Source organism: Rosa chinensis, chromosome 7 (assembly GCF_002994745.2).
Source record: "Rosa chinensis cultivar Old Blush chromosome 7, RchiOBHm-V2, whole genome shotgun sequence".
In the NCBI taxonomy this organism is placed as follows: Eukaryota; Viridiplantae; Streptophyta; class Magnoliopsida; order Rosales; family Rosaceae; genus Rosa; species Rosa chinensis.
In genome coordinates, this window is record NC_037094.1 from 24,369,347 (window position 1) to 24,390,713 (window position 21,367).

At 38.9% G+C, this 21,367-nt stretch overlaps 2 protein-coding genes, 1 long non-coding RNA gene and 1 pseudogene across 3 annotated transcripts; 2 read left to right on the top strand and 2 right to left on the bottom strand.

Annotated features, from left to right (window-relative positions):
• The first annotated feature begins 1,517 nt into the window (after nt 1-1,517).
• On the top strand, nt 1,518-12,175 carry LOC112177645 (annotated as a pseudogene).
• A 2,724-nt stretch (nt 12,176-14,899) lies between these two features.
• On the bottom strand, nt 14,900-15,706 carry LOC121048821 (receptor-like protein EIX2). Its single transcript, XM_024315915.2, has one exon. It carries the CDS (start codon nt 15,704-15,706, stop codon nt 14,900-14,902), a length of 807 nt encoding a protein of 268 aa, XP_024171683.2.
• Nucleotides 15,707-16,386: 680 nt separating this feature from the next.
• LOC112177646 (receptor-like protein 19) lies at nt 16,387-18,221 on the bottom strand. The gene is made up of 2 exons (XM_040511389.1): nt 16,716-18,221; nt 16,387-16,632 (listed from the first exon to the last, which is right to left on the bottom strand). Exons 1-2 carry the CDS (start codon nt 18,219-18,221, stop codon nt 16,387-16,389), a joined length of 1,752 nt encoding a protein of 583 aa, XP_040367323.1.
• Nucleotides 18,222-18,436: 215 nt separating this feature from the next.
• On the top strand, nt 18,437-21,051 carry LOC112176941. The gene is made up of 6 exons (XR_002927230.2): nt 18,437-18,927; nt 19,538-19,612; nt 20,470-20,546; nt 20,616-20,692; nt 20,782-20,877; nt 20,969-21,051. It is a non-coding gene; the product is annotated as an uncharacterized LOC112176941 (long non-coding RNA).
• The last annotated feature ends 316 nt before the right edge of the window (nt 21,052-21,367 follow it).

The following is a 21,367-nucleotide window of genomic DNA, read 5'->3' on the forward strand; positions in this document are numbered from 1 at the left end:
ATTTCGTCTTTGACTTGGCACAAGGGGGAATGTTAAAGGAAAAACATATTATGTGCCTTCGTCAAAGTGATTGACGGAGAGGAATCAAGCAATTACGATTAACATCAATCAGCATGAATATGAACCAATCAGTAGTTAATGTATCATTGTAATTGTTCTTTCCATTGTAATTCTCTCCCTATATAAAGGGTTATGAAATGAAATGAGTAGACCAATTCCAATTCCCATTTACTTTTACAATTAATTCTTTTTTTCTTCTTTTTATTTATTTTTGGGACTTTTTTGCCCTCTTCCCCCTCACCGATTTCTCTCTCCTCCCCCCTCACCTATCTCTCTCTCTCTCTCTCTCTCTCTCTCTCTCTCTTCTCTCTCTCTCTCCAGACGACGTCGGATTTCTCTCTCCCTCCCTCCATCCCTCCAGCAGGTCGCCCACGACACCTGCTCTCGCCATCGCGGCGCCGAAACTCGTCGTCGTGCTCTCCATGGCCAAGCTCGACGCTAAGCCAACGGTCCTCGTCGCTTAGAAGCTCGGCGAGGCCGGGGTTGACCTTCTGAAGGAATCGACGACGGACTGAAAACTGCTATCTGGGACTGAAAACTGCTATCTGCATTGTGCAGTCATAACCATAAAAGTTGTTACATTAGTGCCTCCCAGTAGACTTGTATTGGGGGCCAATGTGACTGCTTTATTATTGACGGACTGAAAACTGCTATTCCAAAGTAAATGTAGTGTTAAATTGCAGTAGTCGATAAATGAAAAAAATGTGTGGTTTGTGTCAATCTAGTGGGGGTAGTAGACAGAATATTGACCCTCAAATCTGGGTTTTTAGACATTATCTGTTGTTTTTGAGTGTGAATAACTTCTATATCTGTGAAACATAGGAAGCGGTGTAATGTTTGATGGTCTATTGGGGGCAGTAGACACATTAGTGCCACCCAGTAATGTCTTTCTTAGGAGACAGTAATCATCTCTTGTTGATTTGTTTGTTGATAAAGTGCAATACACTGTGAATCCTTGAAACTGGTGCAAGTTTAATGGTTTAGTGGGGGCAGTAGACATTACTGCCCCCAAATAATGTCTTCATACGAAGTCAGAACCCTTCACTAACTGTGCAAGTTTAAATGGTTAGTGGGGCAGTAGACACATTACTGCCCCCAAATAATGTCTTCGTTTTAAGTCAGAACCCTTCACTTAACTATCATTGACAGATTATTGTACTTTAATAAACTCAAAACAACATAAGACTTATCAAAACTCTAATTTCATGATTAATTAACCACAATTAAGAATTAGTGGGGGGCAATCATCTGTCTATTACCCCCTAATAGACCACAGTTTTGACGTCATCCGAGACCTGCAAGGGAAGCCCACACCAGATTCCGGCGTGGAGCTTCGGAGCTTCCGGACATCTGATGAACAAAACCGGTGAAGCCCATACCCGATTCCAGCGTGGAGAGCTTCCCGGACATCTGACGACAAAACCGGCGAAGCCCAGAGGGTTGGATCGTGGAGTTAGATGGCGTCATCCTCTGGTGGTCCGACGGTGGACGGAGTGGCGACGGTGGAGGCCGACATCGACGGTGGAGTGGTAGGCGTGGTGGCTCAGAGAGAGAGAGAGAGAGAGAGAGAGAGAGAGAGAGAGAGATAGAAATAGATGAGGGGAGAGAGAGAGATATGAGTTTAATTGTTAATTAAAATGAGGCAATACTGTCAAACACTGTTAGATTGGGTAAATGGGGTTAAAAAACTCTTGGTGGATAAGTGGCAATTTTAGCCAAAATGGGTAAGTGTCACAGCCCCAAAAATGTAATCCTAAGCAACAACATATATGTTTGAAGATAAGTTCAACAACATATTAATCTAGTGCTAAAGAATAGTTATATATATGTTCATGTTTTGACTATAAAGAATAGTTATATATGTTCATGTTTGACTATACTTCTAGTAGTGGCCCTGTACTGCATTTGTTAATAACATATGGTTTTTAATTGATTAGTACGTGTGGTTGTTTAGTAGATTTATTGGTCTCTGTGATTTTATTACATGTAATAACTTAATATAGCTTGTCAGTTGAACTTGTTGTAAACAGAAAAATTTATGAGAGAGAGAGAGAGAGAGAGTTTGGACACAGATAATCAGATTGTGTGTGTATTATCTCACCATGAGGGGTTTATATAGGAGTACCTGATGTATACAAATAGGCAATGTTTAATAGCAACGTCAATTACTCTTATTCACAATCCTATCAATCACTAATCTATAGTGAAAGGAAGGCATATATGACTCTCCATCTATTTACATGATATTAGCCATAATTATTTACAACACTCCCCTTGGATATTTCATGTCAATAGTGTTTCCTAGGCTTAGCGTTCTAAGTTGGCCTCGTCAAAACCTTGCCAAGTAATAAAAACCCTGTGGGAGAAAAACAACCTTGGTCGAAGGAGAAAAAAGAGCACAACGCGCGTGAATTGGAGTAGTCGTATCACAATAGAGATAGGTGAAGTCTTCTTATCATCATCATAAGTAGATAGTATGTCTACGAGAGGGATGCATTAGAGTGCTACACCAAACCTGGCCCGGTAAACCCAGTGGAGAAACCCGTGTCGAAGGAAAAAGATGAGCAAATGCAGATATGTCAAATCAAAGCATCTTCAGGATGTTACTATAATTGGAGTGACCATGCTAAAGATGTGCCTCGTTAAACTTGCCAGGTAACAAAACCCAGTGGGACAAAATAACCCTGGACGAGGACAAAAGAGTACATGATGGTCAATGGGTATGCTTCAGGATACTCCCCTTGATTTCGACTCCCCTGAAAATTACATGTTAGGTAATTCAGATAGTTTACATAGACCAATATCTTGAACATGCTTCTGGAATGTGTACATTGGTAGTGACTTGGTAAAGAGGTCTGCATGATTGTCTTCAAATCAAATATGCTTAACTTCAATCTTCTGATGCTCCTGTTGTTGCTAATTGAAGGAGAACATCTGTACAATATGTTGGTGTTGTCTCCTTTGATAAAACTCGTCTTTATCTGCTCTATGTAAGTAGCATTATCCTCGTAGATATGGTTGGTTCATCAGTGTGGAATGCAGTCCACATGTGCGAACATGCTTGTAACGCTTTAGCCATTACATTCACATACTGCTTCGTGAAGAGCTAGTATCTCATCATGATTCGAAGAGGTAGCAACAAGTGTCTATTTGTAGACCTCTAAGAAATTGCAGTATTCCCAATGGTAAAGACATAACCAGTCTGGAACATGCCTTGTGCGGGTCTGATAGATATTCTATATCAGCATATCCAACAAGGCAAGCATCATTCTGAGGATCAAGGGGGTTGATCCATTCCTTGATGCATAGGGTAGAATAAGCCCATATCCGCCTTACCTTAAGGTAGCGAAAAATGTCTTTTATGCCATTCCGGTGGCGGCGTGTTGCGCAGAGCTATATCTAGCTAACAAGTTCACATTGAATGAGATGTCCTGTCTAGGGCATTGAGCCAAGTACAAAATGCGCCCATTGCACTTAGATATGGGACTTCTAGCACCAATATCTCTTCGTTATCATCTGCAGGATGATACGTTCTCTCTAGACTTCAGACGACCATGGCTGTGCTTGCTTTTATCCTCATTAAAGCATCTTAACATCTTCTGGATATAATTTGTTAATGGACCAAAATTCATCTGCACTGTGCTCGGGCTCCAGGTCGAGACAATAATTTGTTCTCCCAAGCCTTCATCTCAAATTCCAACTTCAGGTGCTTTGCGGTTTCCTTGATTTCTTTAGGAGTATCGATCAAATTCATGTCATTACATAGACCACCACAATACCAAACTAGGAACTTGTTTCCTTAATAAACATGCATGGGCATAGTTTATTATTCACCTATCACATCCCGATTAAATATTCACTTAGACGTATACCACCTCCGTCTGGATTGTTTCAATCCATAAAGTGAACGCCTCAAAACTAATGAAGAGCGTGTTCCGTGGTCTAGAACTATTTGCATCGGGTAATTAAGTCCTTCAAGAACTTTTTGTATATCTCTGTATCGTGATCCCCATAGAGATAAGTTACGACCACATTCATAAGCTGCATATTTCTGTTTTCGAAACTACCAACTGAAAAGGTAGTGGAACGTTATGACTCCATTACGGGAGAATACGTCTCCTCGTAATCAACACAGGGCGTTGAGAAAATTATTGCGCCACTAGACGAGTCTTGTGTATCACAATCTCTTTTTCTCATTACGCTCCTTACAAATACCCATTAAATTCTACGGGTTTAACATGGGGAGTGTAGGAACAACAGGTTCAAACACCTTTCTCTTTATCAAGGAATCTAATTCGACCTGGATTGCTTATTTCCTTTTTGGCCAGTCGTCTCTTCGTTGAATTTGATCAACAAAGCAAGGTTCGAGGTCATCGCATATTATAGTTCGGTGGCCACCGCAAAAACTAATATATCATCGATGATGATCTCATTCCATTCCAAATCTCACTAAATTTACCGAGATCGGATGGGGTTCAAATGTTGGAGCGTCCCCCAACATCGTCTCTTCTAGGACAGACCCATAATCGATTATCTCATGAGATGATCGGTTTGTGATTGCGATTTAGAGGATTCATTTGTGCCAAGTTTACCCCTCTAGGGATAAGAATCCTCGAACCTAATGGTCTACCTCACTTCAGTGGCAGGACATATGACTGGTTAGCCGCCATGGTCGTACTCGTCCATCTGGGACGATACATCCTACAGGCGTCTATCCTTGCAGCACATTTGCAGCAGGTATATATGATCTCGTCACTTTAGCTAGATCAGAGAAAGCGTCTGGAATATTTTGGGCTACACTCTGTAGATCTAGAATTCTCCGCACTTCATTATCACATTGTCGGTTCGGGGATCAAGATGAGACATAGTGGGGACATCCACGTCAATTCACGTCGTTCATCAGAACGGTAACGTTCTTATCTCCCCTAACGGCGGAAGACTGTCTCATCAAAGTGACACTCCGCAAATCTAGCGGTAAAGAGATCGCCTGTCAAGGCTCAAAGAGCACATAATGGATGAGATTCATAATCGACATGTATGCCATCCTTTGTTGAGGACCCAATTTGTACGTTGTGACGGCAACAATTGGCACGAGGACTGCATACCCAAATCACGTAAGTGCGAAACATCAGGTTCGTATCCAGTCACCAACTGTAATGCGGAGTAAGGTTGGGTAGTAGTGGGCCTCAACGGACCAACATAGCTGCATGCAAGATTGCATAGCCCCACACAAAACTAGGAGCTTGTGCGCATTACCAAGATTCTATTTGCGAGACCATCTTGGGTGTGAACATAGGAACTATATGTTCAGCATCAATCTCAAGGGATATGCAATAATCATCGAAAGACTTCGATGTAAACTCTCCGGTATTATCAAGTCTTATAGACTTTATGGATAATCCGAGTGTGAACCCTCAATTTCATGATTGGGTGAGAGTTTAGCAAAAGCAACGTTTCTTATGGACAATAGTTAACATGTGATCACTTTGTCGATACATCAACCAAAACCATTAAATTTTAACTGGTCCACATGGTGGTTGGATATGTCCACAAATTCCCTGCATTCTGTGCAGAAAAATGGTGTATGTACTAGTCTTTGCATATGATGGTCTAGTATGGCATAGCGTTCATTATATACAAGACCCTTATTCAGAAGGGGTGCACCTACGATGAATTGAGGATACGGTGCATCATACTTTGACCTGGGTGTCCCAAAAGTCATGCCATCGCAAGTAGTTGCTTGAATTAGTTAGCTTCTAGCTAACAGATTCAATTCTCCAATGTACGCTTCTGGCCGCACACTCAAAGGTTATGCAAAGATATTCCACGCATTTTTCTCAGTGGTTTCAAGTGGTAACTGTTGGTTCGAATATCCTTAATACTCAATAACGTTCTTCTGGAACGTGGAGATTATAAGGCCTCATTAATGGTAGGTTCAGTACCATTGGACAACATATGGTGGGTTTTGCCATAGCCCTCTATCAGGTTGGATTGCCCTGATACGGTTGTCACAGAGGTATGAATAGACAATAAGTTTGAAAAACATCTCCGATCTGGGAGTATGGTGTGTGTAATACACTTTTAACCAGACAACAAACTTCCCCACAGAATATGTCTATTCATTTATTTAATTCAATGGATCACATGTATAAATAAGTTTATTGAATTAAATACATTCGAACATAACCACATTTTCATAATCCAAAATGATTGAAAACATAAATCACCAAAAATAATCCGAAGATGTTTCATTCATTAAGATGAAATAGATATGACACAAGGGACCAATTATACCCATGTCTTCGAGTTCTAATCCTCGGTATGTTCAGTAACTGCCTGAAAATCCATGATCTCTAGTGTGGAATCGATAGAAAATTACCTCTTCAATAAAGTTGGTATTTCGAGTTCCGCGACCGGCGTAATACTCATCTACTGCTTCGGCTATCGCACAACAGGTGCGGGACCAGCAGTCAATTCCTCCACATCGATAACAAAGATCATGCTGATTCTGTGGCAGCGGGCCGGACCAGTGTTCCTTTCAACTCGGGCTTGCTGAGTTATGGCATCATGGTTCCTACCACATGGGCCTTGGCCACATGGAGCTGATTACATGGCCTCTTGGACTTTGGCCAAGTGGCAGACGGTCATATGGGCTAATTTCGTTCTGCCAATCATGTCTTGCTTCAAGCAAGAAATGGTCATCTGATGGTGAAAGTGCTCTTCCAGAGCGACCCAAAGAGTCTGTATATCCTCTTCATCGGATACTCAACTTGGAGTGTTTACTCCATATGTTTCCTTTTGAAATTATGGCACTCATATTAAAACCTCAATGACGACATTGTTAGCATTGATTGTTGATCTATCTTCTTTGCAGTCAGATGAATTTTCACATCTTGAGTTCACTTTAGATAGTTTCTTCTGGAGACCTCCAAAGCAACAAAGTCAAACATGTTGAGATTTGACATTTCTTACAGGAAAGGAACAAATAATATTAGTGCTTTGGGTAATATCATCCATAAGCAAGTAATGAGAACTTCAGGTTCTATAACATGCGGATTAGACATGTAAAATCTACTGGTTTTATCATGTGTGGTGAATTTATGAAGGAAACTTCAAGTTTCTTAAATGGCATTATCGAAACTACAAGTTCGATTTATGTATGAACTACTGGTTCATCAGATACCTGCATTTTCTACACATATATTCTAATGCGAAAATTTGGACAAGTAACACAATAATATTGAATGAGCAAATTGAAAAATCTCACAAATTGGATAAATAAAATCACAAATCAATTGAGATATTAATTGCATGCTAGTAATTAACAGATTAATTATCACACAATTATGTGAATAAATGCTTCTGGCAATTAATTACACATATTAAATATGGTGAATCTATTTACAATATGAAATCATTTTTCCTTTTATTTTGATTCTGCTGGACCAAAGAAGGAGTGGGCTTGATAGTGAAGCCTATCGAGCTTAGTCTGCGGGCTCGTGACCTAGGCTTTCATGCGCTAGTCAAAAGTATGTGAGGCCTGCTGGGCTGCTAGGTCCTGCAGAGGGAGAGTGGGCCTGCTGGGCTCAGGCTAGTCTGCCAAGGAATGAAAAGTTATTACTCAACCCTTTCGGTAACTCCAATTGAATACGACCAGGTAAGGAAAGATGAGGTTTAGGTGGAGCGAGGCTCGCTTAAGTACACAGCCTCATCTGAACCTTTCCTAGACATCGCATCCAACTGGATGAGCCTAGTTTGAGAAGATTCATAACTTTTGTCATGGTAACATGTAGTGAGCTTCTATTCTGGCCTTGCAACTTGGGCCTGAGCTTCTGGCTCGAATTTGTTGCTATGACTTTGGGCTTGATTTGAGCTTCTGACTCAGCCTCATTAATATTCACAATTATAACATAACCAAATTCAATATATGTTATTAAATCGTAACATAAATATATTAATGCAGCGGTTATATACCTAGGAAATGGGTTCAAATCCCATTAATGCTTCTGGCATTATGTACAGGTAATAAATTTGGCAAATGCTTCTGGCACAATGTTTATGTAATAATCACGTAATAATTTAGCCCATAATGCTTCTAGCATAAAGAATTATAATGGCAGATTCAAATTTGTGTAACCAAAAATTAAGCCCATAATTCTTCTATCATAATTCACGCAATAATTCAGAATTGTCTCAATGTGATAATGAAGTGATTGTGTAATGAGCAAAATTACAGTGGTAATGAGCATAAATTACAATGGTAATTGCTTAGATAAAATCAATCAAAATCAAATCACGGGTTGATCAATCACCAATTAATTGCCTCAAATCTGCTTCTGGCAGAATTAATACTAAATAATTGTAACACATATTAACTGCCATAGTGGTACAGTGGACAACATGTTGAGTGGTACCTATTTTAGCTGGGTCGAATCCAGCAACTGCATAATATGTTTTTTTTCTTTCTTGTTGAATTGATGTACTGATATTGATTTGTACTACTGGACCAAGTACTACAGATATATAGTTGCAGTCCATAAATTTTCTCTTTTCTTTTCCAATCAAACAATCCCAAACACATGAACAAATATATACAAATACGTATACCAAATAAATAAATCATGTAGGATTTGCTAGGGTTCATGCATTATGGTGATTTTTCATATTCATCAATAGGTCAATCAATAGGTTTTGGAAACGTTACTTGATGAAGGACGGATAAATCTTCAGCTTATGTGTGCAGAACTGAGAAGGTGTTCTTCAGCCAATCCAAGAACTATTGCCTCTTCTGGTAGGAAATCCCGAATCTCAAAGCTATTCGATCCAAATCTTAGAGCTAGTTGTGAACACGGAGCAGATTCTCTTCTGAAAGCTGCCACTTCAAATGGTGTACAGGTCTCAAAACGACTCCAATATGGCTGAAATTTGGAGGTCAGAGAGAAGAGCAGAGACGAACAACTTTGATGAAGGAAAGATTTGATCTGAGGTCCCGATCAAGAGTTTCGGGGCGTGCAAACAGGCTGCAGCAGGGTTTTTTTTCTGGTTAGGGTTTGGGTTAGAGCTTCGTGCTGATAACGTGTTGTAAACAGAAAATTCTAGAGAGGAGAGAGGAGAGAGAGAGAGGAGAGATTTTGACACAATAATCAGATTGTGTGTGTATTCATCTCACCATGAGGGGGTTTATATAGGAGTACATGATGTATACAAATAGCAATGTTTAATAGCAACGTCAATTACTCTTATTCACAATCCATCAATCACTAATCTATAGTGAAAGGAAAGGCATATATGACTCTCCATCTATTTACATGATATTAGCCATAATTTTACAACAGAACTTAGATTTTCATTGGATTTATAAGAAACACTATGCAATTCCTCCTGTTACTGCTTCAATATAATCCCAAATACATGGTAGCACTAGGCATAGAAATGGGGCGGAAAAAGGGCATGAGTTTACCAACCCATCTGTCATTCCTAATTCTGGCCAATTGGAGTGGAATGAAATGGAAGTTAATAATCAATAGAGAATGTGCTAAAGTGAGTAGGGAATAAAAAGGCTAAATGCGACCTAATTAATGATTTCTATCGAGGTTGAAAGAAATCTGAATGTCTTCTATTGATCAAGTCACTGAAGTTCTGTGGCATACATTAGTTATTTAGTTAACGACCCTACATGTAGTCTGTGGTATATGACAATTGTGGACCTTGGAATCCATCGGTGCTGGAACTCTAGGAATGTGGAGAGTATATCATCAATTGTAGTGTTAGCAGAAACCAAAAGGAAGTGAATCTAATATAAGGCAAATGGATTTCATGTAGTGTTTGGAAAACCATTCCTAAAGTGAATGGTAAATAGACTGTTTCTCTCAGCTGGAAAACATATTATGCAGCGTTCTCGTCTGACAATGTCTTACCAGTTACTAAGAGAGAGATTTTTGCTCTCAAGAACTTGAATTGGAACAGACTGTCAAATTTGTGGAAATGTACTTTATATTGAGAATGGATAAAAGTAATGATTAAGCCCTTGAGATGATATTGGCCTGTGTTAAAGATACATCTCATTACTCTTAAACAGTTGAGAGAGACCCGCACATTCAACTGAACTCTGAGTTCAAGTTATCCTTTCCTAACACTCATTTGGAGACATTGTGTGCTCTCTATTATTTTATCTATTTAGTTTTCAAGCTTATGGTTCTTTGCTGTTTTCATATAGGGTCATAAAGAATGGCTTGCAGAGGTTCAATTTCTTGGTGTGGTAAATCACCCAAATCTTGTAAGCTTCTAGGATATGCTCTGTAGATGGAGAAAGAGGGATCCAATTACCGGCTATTGGTATATGAATATATGCCTAATAGGAGCTTAGAGGATTATCTTTTCAACAGGGCTTTGAACCCTCTTCCTTGGATCACGAGGTTACAAATAATGCTTGTGCTGCTCAAGGATTGGCTTATTTACACGAGGACTGGAGTCCAGGTGAATATAGTTTCATTATTTGACCTATGTTTGACCCTGTATTTCCTTTCAGTTTGTTTGGAATGTAGAACTACCATATCATGTGAACATGCGACTCATATATGTTATTTTGACCATTGGAATACCAAATCAGGTGACCTGCTTAAGATAGTGTAGTATTAGAACCACGACTAATGATTGGAATGTATCGACTACGTATTACGTTATCCATCTTTTACTTGTTTGCTGCATTTATAGTGGCATCTCTGGTTTTGGAACTTAAATTGTATCTGCTACTAATATAATTGCCTTCAGTTACATAGATTGGTGGAAACTGTCACTTCAGTAACTGTCCATTATCTTGATGTATTCTGTTTCGTAAAAGCTTTAGCTGTTGGGACCCTGTGGTTGTGTCACATGCATAAGAGTTCTTGAGTTCAAACCTTCGAATGACATTGCACTCTTGTTTGCTGTCTAGTACAAATTGAATTTGGACATAAAACTTGGGAGTAATATAAAAGAAGCATGAACTAAATTATCATTCTGTAATTGCTGCGCGTTAATAGTGCCCCCTGTTTACTTCAACACGCTAGTCCCCTGATCTTGTTCTTCCATTGCTGTAGCTGAAAGTCAATTAAGGGGAAAATTTAAATTCTCGCTACTAAAAATGCTTTATGTGCTTTAATGTTAATGTTATAATACTACATCATAGATTTGGTTCAGCTCTGCTTGGGAGCTTGAACAAAGTCATCTTCTATTTTTGCTTCTGGCCATCAATATCCAAATGCTGAAGAGTGTATTTCAGGATGGTAGATAATGGCTTACCTCGCATGGTAACTCTTTATTTGTTTGAAGACAAGAGTTTTTATATACTTTGTTGAACCTTTGTTGTTGCATTGTTCCAATAGGTGATATATCGAGATTTCAAATCCTCCAACGTGCTCTTGGATGAGGACTTTAAGCCGAAGCTCTCAGACTTCGGGCTTGCTAGAGAAGGGCCAAAGGGTGACCGTACTCATGTATCGACAGCAGTAAGTATATAATAAATGACTTATTTTACTACTAGCCCAAGATCTTTAGAACTCGATGTCAACTTCATTTGGAGGTTGGCAGAATCTTGTTTGAATTGCATATTGAGAGGACAATTGGTATTAGTTATTATTCGCCTTTCTGATTCTTTGCTTCTATTTAACATTTTCCCTGGTTCATATTGTATTTGCTTTTGTTATCAGGTGGTAGGGACTTATGGATATGCTGCCCCAGAGTATGTTGAAACAGGCCATCTTCCATCCATAGTGACTTGTGGAGTTTTGGTGTGGTGCTGTATGAGATCCTCACTGGGAGGCGTGTCTTAGAAAGACACCGGCCAACAGCGGAGCAGAAGCTTCTTTATTGGGTTAGACAGTACCCTGCAGACAGTAAAAAGTTTAGCATGATAATAGATCCACTCCAGAGAGACCAGTATTCTATTAATGCAGCTCGGAAAATTGCCAAGTTGGCAGATAGCTGCCTGAACAAGAATGCAAAAGACCGGCCAACAATGAATCAGGTAGTAGAGATCTTGAAGCAAGCTATACAAGATTCACAAAAGGGTACTAACTCTGTAAATAACAATTTTGGGGCATCTGGGTCTAAATTGGGTAGAAAGAACCCAAGTTGAGGTGATATAAGAGAGAACCCTGTGATCAAACGAAAGCATTATTAATAGTGTCTGTTGTGACTGTTCTATTTAAATTTTTTAACAGGTTGAGATGGATGGATAGTGGAAATGGGAGTTTTGTAAAAGTTTCAATTTTGCAGACTTCAAATATTTTTAGCCTCTCTGTTTTTACACCCTTCATATTAATCGAAGTTAGGGGCTCTGGTCCAACATAGGGTGGTTTGATCACTACTCGGTGTACTACTTGAGGGGGTTCAAGTACAATTGGAAGGTCATTATTTCTACTTTTTGTTTCCCTGAGATTGAGGCTGTGAAAGTTTGAGCAAAGAATGCAGAAAAGAGGGAGTGAAAAGAATGACAAAAGAATCGATCACTCATTAGAAAGGGTAGTTGATTTTATAAGGCTTTGATAATTTCACCACCTCACTGTCAAATGATCTCTTGGAGCTACAATGTGCACTTTCTTGTTTGCTGGTTAGTGATGTATGAACCTTGAAGAAACTACTGTACAATATACATCCGTTTTTGGTTGCTTGTCTTAGAAATTAAGCGAAATTGTTATATCCTGTCACATTCTCATATTTGTTATCTTACATTAGAAGTTGTGCATTGTGAAAAGGAAAGAAAGAAAGAGCGAAATGCAGCTACAAACTGAAGAAACAGAAGGCAAAGAGATCTCAAATCGAAAAAGCTCCCATATCCTGGTTACTGCATGTGGAGTAGGCTACTAATTCCTTCCTCCACATAACAGTAGGCTGCAACTTATAAGATCATTTTCTAAAGAAAAAAAACCACACTACAAACATTTATGTAAGTTCAAAACAATAAATGATGATCTGCTAGTATTATTAGATAAATCCTATCTTTTGTACTATACATGAATTTGAAATAGGCGCATCCATGAAGACTTTAGCAGTGAAGTGTCACAGACTCCCCAAATCTTCTGAAGAATCCAAGCAATGCACTATCGTAATAAAATCCTTGGTTTCTGATACCATCAGTTTTCTCACTTCCATTGCCACTAGAGATAACAGGATCTTGAGTAGTCCATATCTGGGGGACTTAAGTGTTAGCTGTGGTCTGCAAAGTCAAAAATTCCCAATAGATGCAGAGTAATAAAATCTCTGAAGTTTGAATTCTTCCTGACAAGTTATTGTATGGTAAGTCCGAGGCACTAAGAAATTTCAAGCTCGAAAATCTTGTAGGATTCTACCGGATAGCTGTTTTTTGAAGAATCAAGAAACGCCATCATCTTCAAGTGACCAAAGTTGTTAGCACCCTTGCCTGTCAAGTAATTTACGTGAGAGCTGGAGAAGCACATTCCTTTTGTTTGGAGGAAATGGTTGTAGTAAGTTGTTAGATTTCAATTGAATTGTAATCAGGGTGCAGTTTTTTTTTTTATGATAGGTTGGAATTTCTCGGGATTTGATTCACAGAGCGCTAGAATAAACTTCCAATACTTGTTAGGCACTGAAGCGGATATTCCAAAAATTGCAGAGATGAAGATAATGATGCTCCCTCTGCTCTAAATCCAATATAAAAAGAAAAGAAAGGAAAAGAAAAGAAAAGAATGGTATGCGTAATATGAAATGTTGGATTCTCATCTGGACACAGGCTGAAACACCAAGACACATGGATGATTATTATAGTGATCAAGTTAGATTGACATAAATGAAACTTCTGGAAAACAAGTTGAATAACACAAACATGATCAAGTTAGATTGGAATAGATACATTGAAATGCTCTGGAATGGAACAATATTTAATTGCAGCTAATTACTTTGAAATCAATTGAGAAATCTAGGTTTAAATTACAGCCAGAAAGATTAGGAAGCTAAATAGAGGTCTTGTTGCATGGAATCAAAAGTTATAGCAGCTCATACTACATACAATCCATTATTCATACACATATCTCAAGAGAAACAAGCATAATATTTATTTCTTGCCGGAAGAGAAAGCAACAAAATCTGAAAACCTTTAACATTAAGCCTTGAATTTGTTGGAGAGGAAAGATCCCACATTGGAAAAGTGACAAATAAAATATAACTTATAAGTGGGTGGATCTCACCCAATTGTACCGAGGCCTTTTGTGATTAAAACCCAACACCTAACTGGTGGTTAAGTTGGGACAGTATCGGTACAATGGTGGACCACAGCCACGCTTGTCGCTGTTTAACATGGTATCAAAGCGGGTCCTTCTCCAATTGCGTCTCCATGTAGGCACGTATCATGAGCCCAAATTGGGGTTCCCTGTATTGCCATCAAAATTACCAAGTGTCCAATGTGGGCCTTGGATTGTATCGACCAAGTCTCCGATATGAGACTTGTGTCCCAATTTCTAATGTGGAAATTGGATTAATTAATTTCACGTGCAGACCTAGAGTTAGGTTGCACGTGAGGGGGCGTGTTGGTATCGGTACAATGGTGGACCACGGGCCACGCTTGTCGTTGTTTAACAGAATTTGTCCACTTCTGGGAAATTAGGGTCATCAACAAATCTTTTGTGTTTCCAAACGATTGTTATACTATAAATTTGAAGAGTTTTAAGTATATCTAGCCAGAAATATAAACACTAGAAAAAAATAAGGATTATGTAGCTTAGTTTACCATTTATCTTTGAAGTGTCCTCCGCACTTTTGCCTTGTACACAACAGTTTTGACATAAATCCAATCTTTTGCATTGTCCAGGAATCTGAAATAAGCATATCTCCAAGAAGTCTTAAGCTATAAACTGCCGCAGACCATCCAAAATCCAGTGACAAATCCCAGCACTGCACTAATAAAGAATCCAAGGTTTATGAGACCATCACTAACCTGTTCTTTGTTATCAATTTCAGTTCCTCTCGTGATTCCATCATCTTGAACTGTTCCTTCTCCTGGACAACTTTGTGTTAGCGGTGGTCCACAAAGTCCACGATTTCCCATATATTGAGAAGCATTAAAGCCCTGAAGTTGGGTGCCTGATGGAATTCTTCCTGACAAGTTGTTGTGTGACAAGTCCAAGACACTAAGAAAGTTTAAGCTCGCAAAACTTGTAGGAATTTGACCAGATATCCGGTTTCTTGACAAATCAAGAGATTCCAACATCTTCATGTTACCAAAGTCTTTAGGAAGCTTTCCCGTCAATTTGTTTCCAGACAGGTTCAGAGATTTCAACTCTGTCATACTTGCTATACTAGGCGGAATTTCCCCAATCAAATAGTTGCTTGAAATGTCAATGCTTCTCATACCATCAAGATTTTTCCCAAACTCAATTTCTATTCCTTTCCACACAAGTTCCACAGTAAAACTTCTACTTCCTCCAGTATCATGAGCCAAAGCGGTAATGTTATTCAAGCAATGCGGCAAGCTTCCTGAAATATTGTTGTGAGAGAGGTCCAAAACATTAATGGCAGCTAGACTGCACAGGGAGAAGGGTATGATTCCATTAAACTCATTTGACCGTAAGCGTAGAATCACCAAGTTTGGTAGGCTTTGGCCAATCCATGTTGGTATCTTTCCCGACAATTTATTGTTGCCGAGGTCAACCATCAATAATTGGGTAGAGTTCTCTAAAGAAGGCAATTCTCCTGAAAAGTTGTTATCATGTAAACGCAATATCCCAATTGACTGTAGATTGCCTAACCAGCTTGGTATTTTTCCAGATAATTTATTCTTTCCCAAATTCAACAGTTGCAATTCTTGACATTGCATCCAACAATTAGGAAGCTCCCGAGACAATAGGTTCTTAGAAATGTCAACATACCAAATACCTAGAGCACAGAAGGAAGACAAAGGTCCTGAAAAACTGTTATTCGCGCGCGAGATACAAATACCTGAGCATAGGAGGAAATGATGGCAACGCGATATAAATAGATTAGAAGACAAGCCAACTTCACTTAAACTTGTCAATGACAGATTCGGTAGTTTCCCATGGATTTGGTTCATAGAGAGATCTAACCACTCTAAGCCAGAAAATAGATCCCAAAACTTATGAGGTAATGATCCTGATAGTCCAGCATTAGAGAGAGAAAGCCTAAAAAGATTTGTCTGCGTTAGAATCCACTTGGGAAAAGCTGGGCCCACCTTGCAAGAGGACATATCTAACTCACCAGTAAGCTGAAATGGTGGATTCCAATCAGAGCTTAGGTTGATAGAGAAACGATTACCAGAAATATCCAAAGTCTGTAAACGAGAGAGGTTCAAAAAGTGGGCCTCTGTTATGACACCACTCAAAGAATTCCCGAAAGAATTAATGTTTCAAGGCTAGAGAGTTGCCCGACACTCTCGGGTACAGACCCATTTCCTTGATTAGCGCCAAGATACAACTCTCTTAACTTTGAGAAACGTGTGAAATCCGGCAACGATCCCCAAAACTGGTTCCCTGCCAAGGCCAAGGTCTCAAGTGTGTTCTCAGCACAAGACAAGGTTTTAACAGAGTCCTCAATGTTTTCAGACAATTGGTCAACGACTCTAAGCTGCATAAGTTTTGAAAGCCTTTTGGTATCCCACCTTCAAGTTGATTGGAAGAGAGATCAATATGGACAAAGTTGCTGCTGACATTGGCTATCCAATTAAATATTGAAGAATTCAGAGAGTTATAAGAGAGGTCAAGGAGTTGAAGAGAGGTGGAAGAATTAATAAAGGCAAGTGATCTTGGATTGACATCAGGAAGGTTACACTCGGATAACTCGAGCTCTCTCAGTAAAGTGAGCTTGCTCAAAGATTCTGGCCAATTCACAGCCTCAGACAAATTCAGCCATGACATGTTCAGGTATCTCAAGGAAGAAAGATGAGATAACCACTCAAGATTTTCTGAACTAACAACTTGGTTACCGTAAAGATCAAGAGTGTGCAAATTAGAGAGGTTTCCAAGTTGGGGAGGAACAGGTCCACTGAAATTAGCTTCTGCAAGTTTGAGTTCTTTCAATTGACCCAGAGAGCCAATGAATTTGGGAATCATCATTCCTTCAAAATCATTGGAGGAAAGATCAAGAGTGTGCAAATTAGTGAGGTTTTCAAGTTGGGGAGGAACAGGTCCACTGAAATTAGCTTCTGCAAGTTTGAGTTCTTTCAATTGACTCAGAAAGCCAATGAATTTGGGAATCATCATTCCTTCAAAATCATTGGAGGGAAGATCAAGAGTGTGCAAATTAGAGAGGTTTCCAAGTTGGGGAGGAACAGGTCCACTGAATTTAGCATATGCAAGATTGAGTTCTTTCAATTGACTCAGAGAGCCAATGAATTTGGGAATCATCTTTCCTTCAAAATCATTGGAGGAAAGATCAAGAGTGTGCAAATTAGAGAGGTTTCTAAGTTGGGGAGGAACAGGTCCACTGAAATTAGCATCTGCAAGATTGAGTTCTTTCAATTGACTCAGAGAGCCAATGAATTTGGGAATCATCATTCCTTCAAAATCATTGGAGGAAAGATCAAGAGTGTGCAAATTAGAGAGGTTTCCAAGTTGGGGAGGAACAGGTCCACTGAAATTAGCATCTGCAAGTTTGAGTTCTTTCAATTGACTCAGAGAGCCAATGAATTTGGGAATCATCATTCCTTCAAAATCATTGGAGGAAAGATCAAGAGTGTGCAAATTAGAGAGGTTTCCAAGTTGGGGAGGAACAGGTCCACTGAAATTAGCATCTGCAAGTTTGAGCTCTTTCAATTGACTCAAAGAACCAATGAACTTCGGAATGATCATTCCTCCAAAATCATTATAACTGAGGTCCAAGTAATTTAGATATGGCAATTCAAGTAGTGAAGGACTAATTTCACCTCTCCATTTAGTGGAATCGTAATAACTATAAGAGAGATCTAGAATGATGACATGACCTGTTTGGTTGTTGCATGCTATTCCTCTCCACTTGCAGCAAGCTTTCTCACTTTTCCAAGAGGCAAGAGCATTGGAGTCATCCACAAGGCCTTGTTTGAACTGGAGAAGAGCATGCCTTTCACTCTCCAAGCACATGATGTTGTTAGAGCTTCCAACATTTGAACAACAAATAGCAGAGGCAATGGCCAGGCACACAAGCCCAACCAAACCAGAATGCATAGACCCACCACTCATTATACTGAAAAACATGATTATGAAGATGATATGCAACCTGCAAAGTGAAGTATATATAGTTGAAGCAAAAGGATTTTGGAAACTACATATGTATAATCGTGGAAACAGCAATGGAGTTGCTTCATTGACTGACTTGATCGGCATAATTTGGAAATTGGTTTTTTCTTCATTGATTTTCTAAGATGTAATTCAGTTAAACTCTAAGATGTAATTCAGTTAAACTTTGCTCATCAAGATGGTGTTTTCCCTCGTTGTTTAAGTTTTGAGGTCGCATTATAGGCTCAACATGAATTGGAATTATAGTATTCTTATAGCTGACAGATTAGTTTGAATCAGTTTTTTGGGGGAATGATGTGGTGTCTGAACCTGGACAGTAGATGCTCTACTCCCTCCATTTGGGTGCATGTTAATTAGTCTTTTACTGCTTTTATATATTTGGCACTCTTCTCCGCGTACTTGAAATTAAATGTGAATTGAAATAGCTGCATGAAATGTCATTCACAATGTGAATTCTTGTTTAAGTTTGAATTTTGATTCATGTATCAAGTAGGGATCTCTGTTTAGATTGTGACTTATTCAGGTTTTGGGTGCAGGTTGATGGCATCAGGTGGGCAGTGTGGAAATCCCTTCATTTGTTAAAGCTTGAGAAAACATTGTCTTAAGGCCTTACTGGAAAACTCCTTCGGCCATCTTCGGCTGTTTTCAGGTCATCTTACCTATCCTTGACAGCAGAATGTGTGTTCCTGAGGAGTTCAGATATTAACTTTAAAACCTTTATATGCTGACTTGCATTGAAGATACAGCTTTCTGCTGTGACATAGTTGTTATTCATAGTTGCTGTGCATGAATTAGATAATGTAGTTGCATGCTTAATCTGTTTTGGAGTGCCAAAGTTGATCTGAGATGATTGATGGATAAATATCTTGACTTATATATTACAATGACTGGATTTTGCTGTTTGGAAATTCTTTGGTTGTTCACCCCAAAATGAAAACTAGCTGATTTTCAGTTAGTAAGTGCCAGTGCGTACATTACCCTTTTCTTTCTTCAAAAGAGAAGTATTTTGTAGTTAAGGAACAATCAAGTCAATTTATGGTCACATAGATATATGTGCTGATCTTCTTACCATTCTGAAATAGATAGGATGATATGACAACTATGAGTTTTACTGATAACTAAAGGCTGGGGAGGAAATTTCTGTAATTGATTTGATTCACAAACGTGTTGAGATTGCTTCTTTGTAATTCTGTAATCTTATTACCATTCTGGAATAGAAAGGATCATATTGTACTTGGGCATTTGGCGGTTGTTTGCAGTGTATTGGTACACAGCGGTGGGGTGCATGGTGGACATTACTAGGCCTTTATCAGGCCGATGCTTTCCAATCATTGGTATCTGGTTCTTATTTTTCTGTCATGCATCCGCTAAAATGTGCAGACAATTTTTGCATTTGTGGACAACTTAAATTTGATTGTCATGATTTTACTACATCAATCTTAGTTGTGGTTTTTCATTCAGAAAGTTTCAGAAGCATGTAGGACACAAAGTGGGTAACTTAGGTTGTTAATCATCGCTGAGCATTATTCTGTTACCATGCCATTAAGATTTGTGTTTCTCATGAACAAATTTGATGATGAGAGGGTAACCAGAGAAGATATAAAGAGGGCACTAGAAGAGCAGTGTGGTGGTGAGGAAGATGTATTTCTTATTCTGCATGCACTATTGCATCTGTTTTTCCTGCTTAAATATATTCAGTAAAATGTTAATCCTCAAGTTCTAGTCCTTTCTCTTAATTTTCTCATGCTTCGACAGCTACCCTAGACAGACCCTGGGTTTAACACTCCTTTCAAATTTACAAAATATTCACACGCTTACATGCTGGTGTACGTAAGTGAAACTGACAAGGACAAAATACTCTTTATATATGTCTATGTATAATCTGGTGTACATGGGTTTAATAACACTCCTTTCAAATGAACTGAATGTATCCATAATCTGGTGTACATACACGTGCTTGCTGCATATGTTCATTGGCATTATAGACTTTAAGGGGTGTATTTATAGGGGAGGGAGGGAGCGAAAATAACTACTTTTGTTGTGCTGGTACATTCTATATCCTGAATAATGTTCATACTAGCATTGCTGGGTGGGTGGAATGTGAAGTGAACAGAGTCAGACCCAAAACTTATAATGCTATAGTTTCCGTTCATTCATTTGACTTCTAGTTGAGAACATCCTTGCTTTGCAGTATGGAAAAGTTGTGCAAGCTCTAAGAAGAGGCGACCTCCGACTTCTTCGGCATGCTTTTCAAGAGCATGAAGACAGGTATGAATTGCTTTCATTGTGAAAAGCTGGAGATTGTACTGCATTCTCTATGAGATTCAAATATATCAGGTTCTTTAGGTTTGCTGTATATCTTGTCCTAGAGAAGCTAGAACTTCAGGTCTATCAGAGATTGTTGAAAAAAAGATGTAAGTTCCCAAGCAACTATAAATCCGCCCTCTAACAGTATAATTTCTCTGAAGATTCAATTCATGATGATGCTTTCTTCATTGTGCAGTTATATTATCCAAAAGCAGAAGGACCCAAGAAAAGCTCACCAGCTGAAGTTGGAAGTAATTGTCAAAGCATTGAAATGGTCATTGATGTGGATGAGGTACTTGCTCTGCTGTCCCTTTCAATCTTGTTTTATTTCCAGTTTCTGTTGTTGATAGGCTATTTAATCAAATATCTGGTCAAATTTGTAGGTGGAGGGCATAATGGCGATACTAATACACAAAAGTCTGGTAAAGGGATACTTTGCACACAAGAGTAAAGTTGTGGTTTTAAGCAAGCACTGATATCCAACTCTTATGCAAGTCCATAACAATAAATTATACTCTGCTAGTATTATACTATTATTAACTTGAAAGACTCTAAAATATAGTTGAATAAACATAACAGAATTAGAAAAGAACTAGAACAGTATTAGCTTTACCATTCATCCATGGGGTTTGCTGTTCCTTTTTTCCATGTACACCGTCATTGTGATATAAATTCTATCCTTGTACCATCCGATAATTTTAGGTTGCCATACTAATATAATAAAATTCTAGGTTTCTGATACCATTAGTTTTCTCACTTTCTTTGTCAGTGGAGAATTGGAG

Bases quoted from the DNA above. Each gene is read 5' to 3' on its own strand.
- LOC121048821 (XM_024315915.2), bottom strand. From the start codon at position 15,706: ATGGTTGACCTCGGCAACAATAAATTGTCGGGAAAGATACCAACATGG.
- LOC112177646 (XM_040511389.1), bottom strand. From the start codon at position 18,221: ATGAGTGGTGGGTCTATGCATTCTGGTTTGGTTGGGCTTGTGTGCCTG. The intron at 16,633-16,715 runs GTCAGCAGCAAC...AAACTTATGCAG, and splicing joins TATTTAATTGGATAGCCAAT to CTTAGAGTCGTTGACCAATT.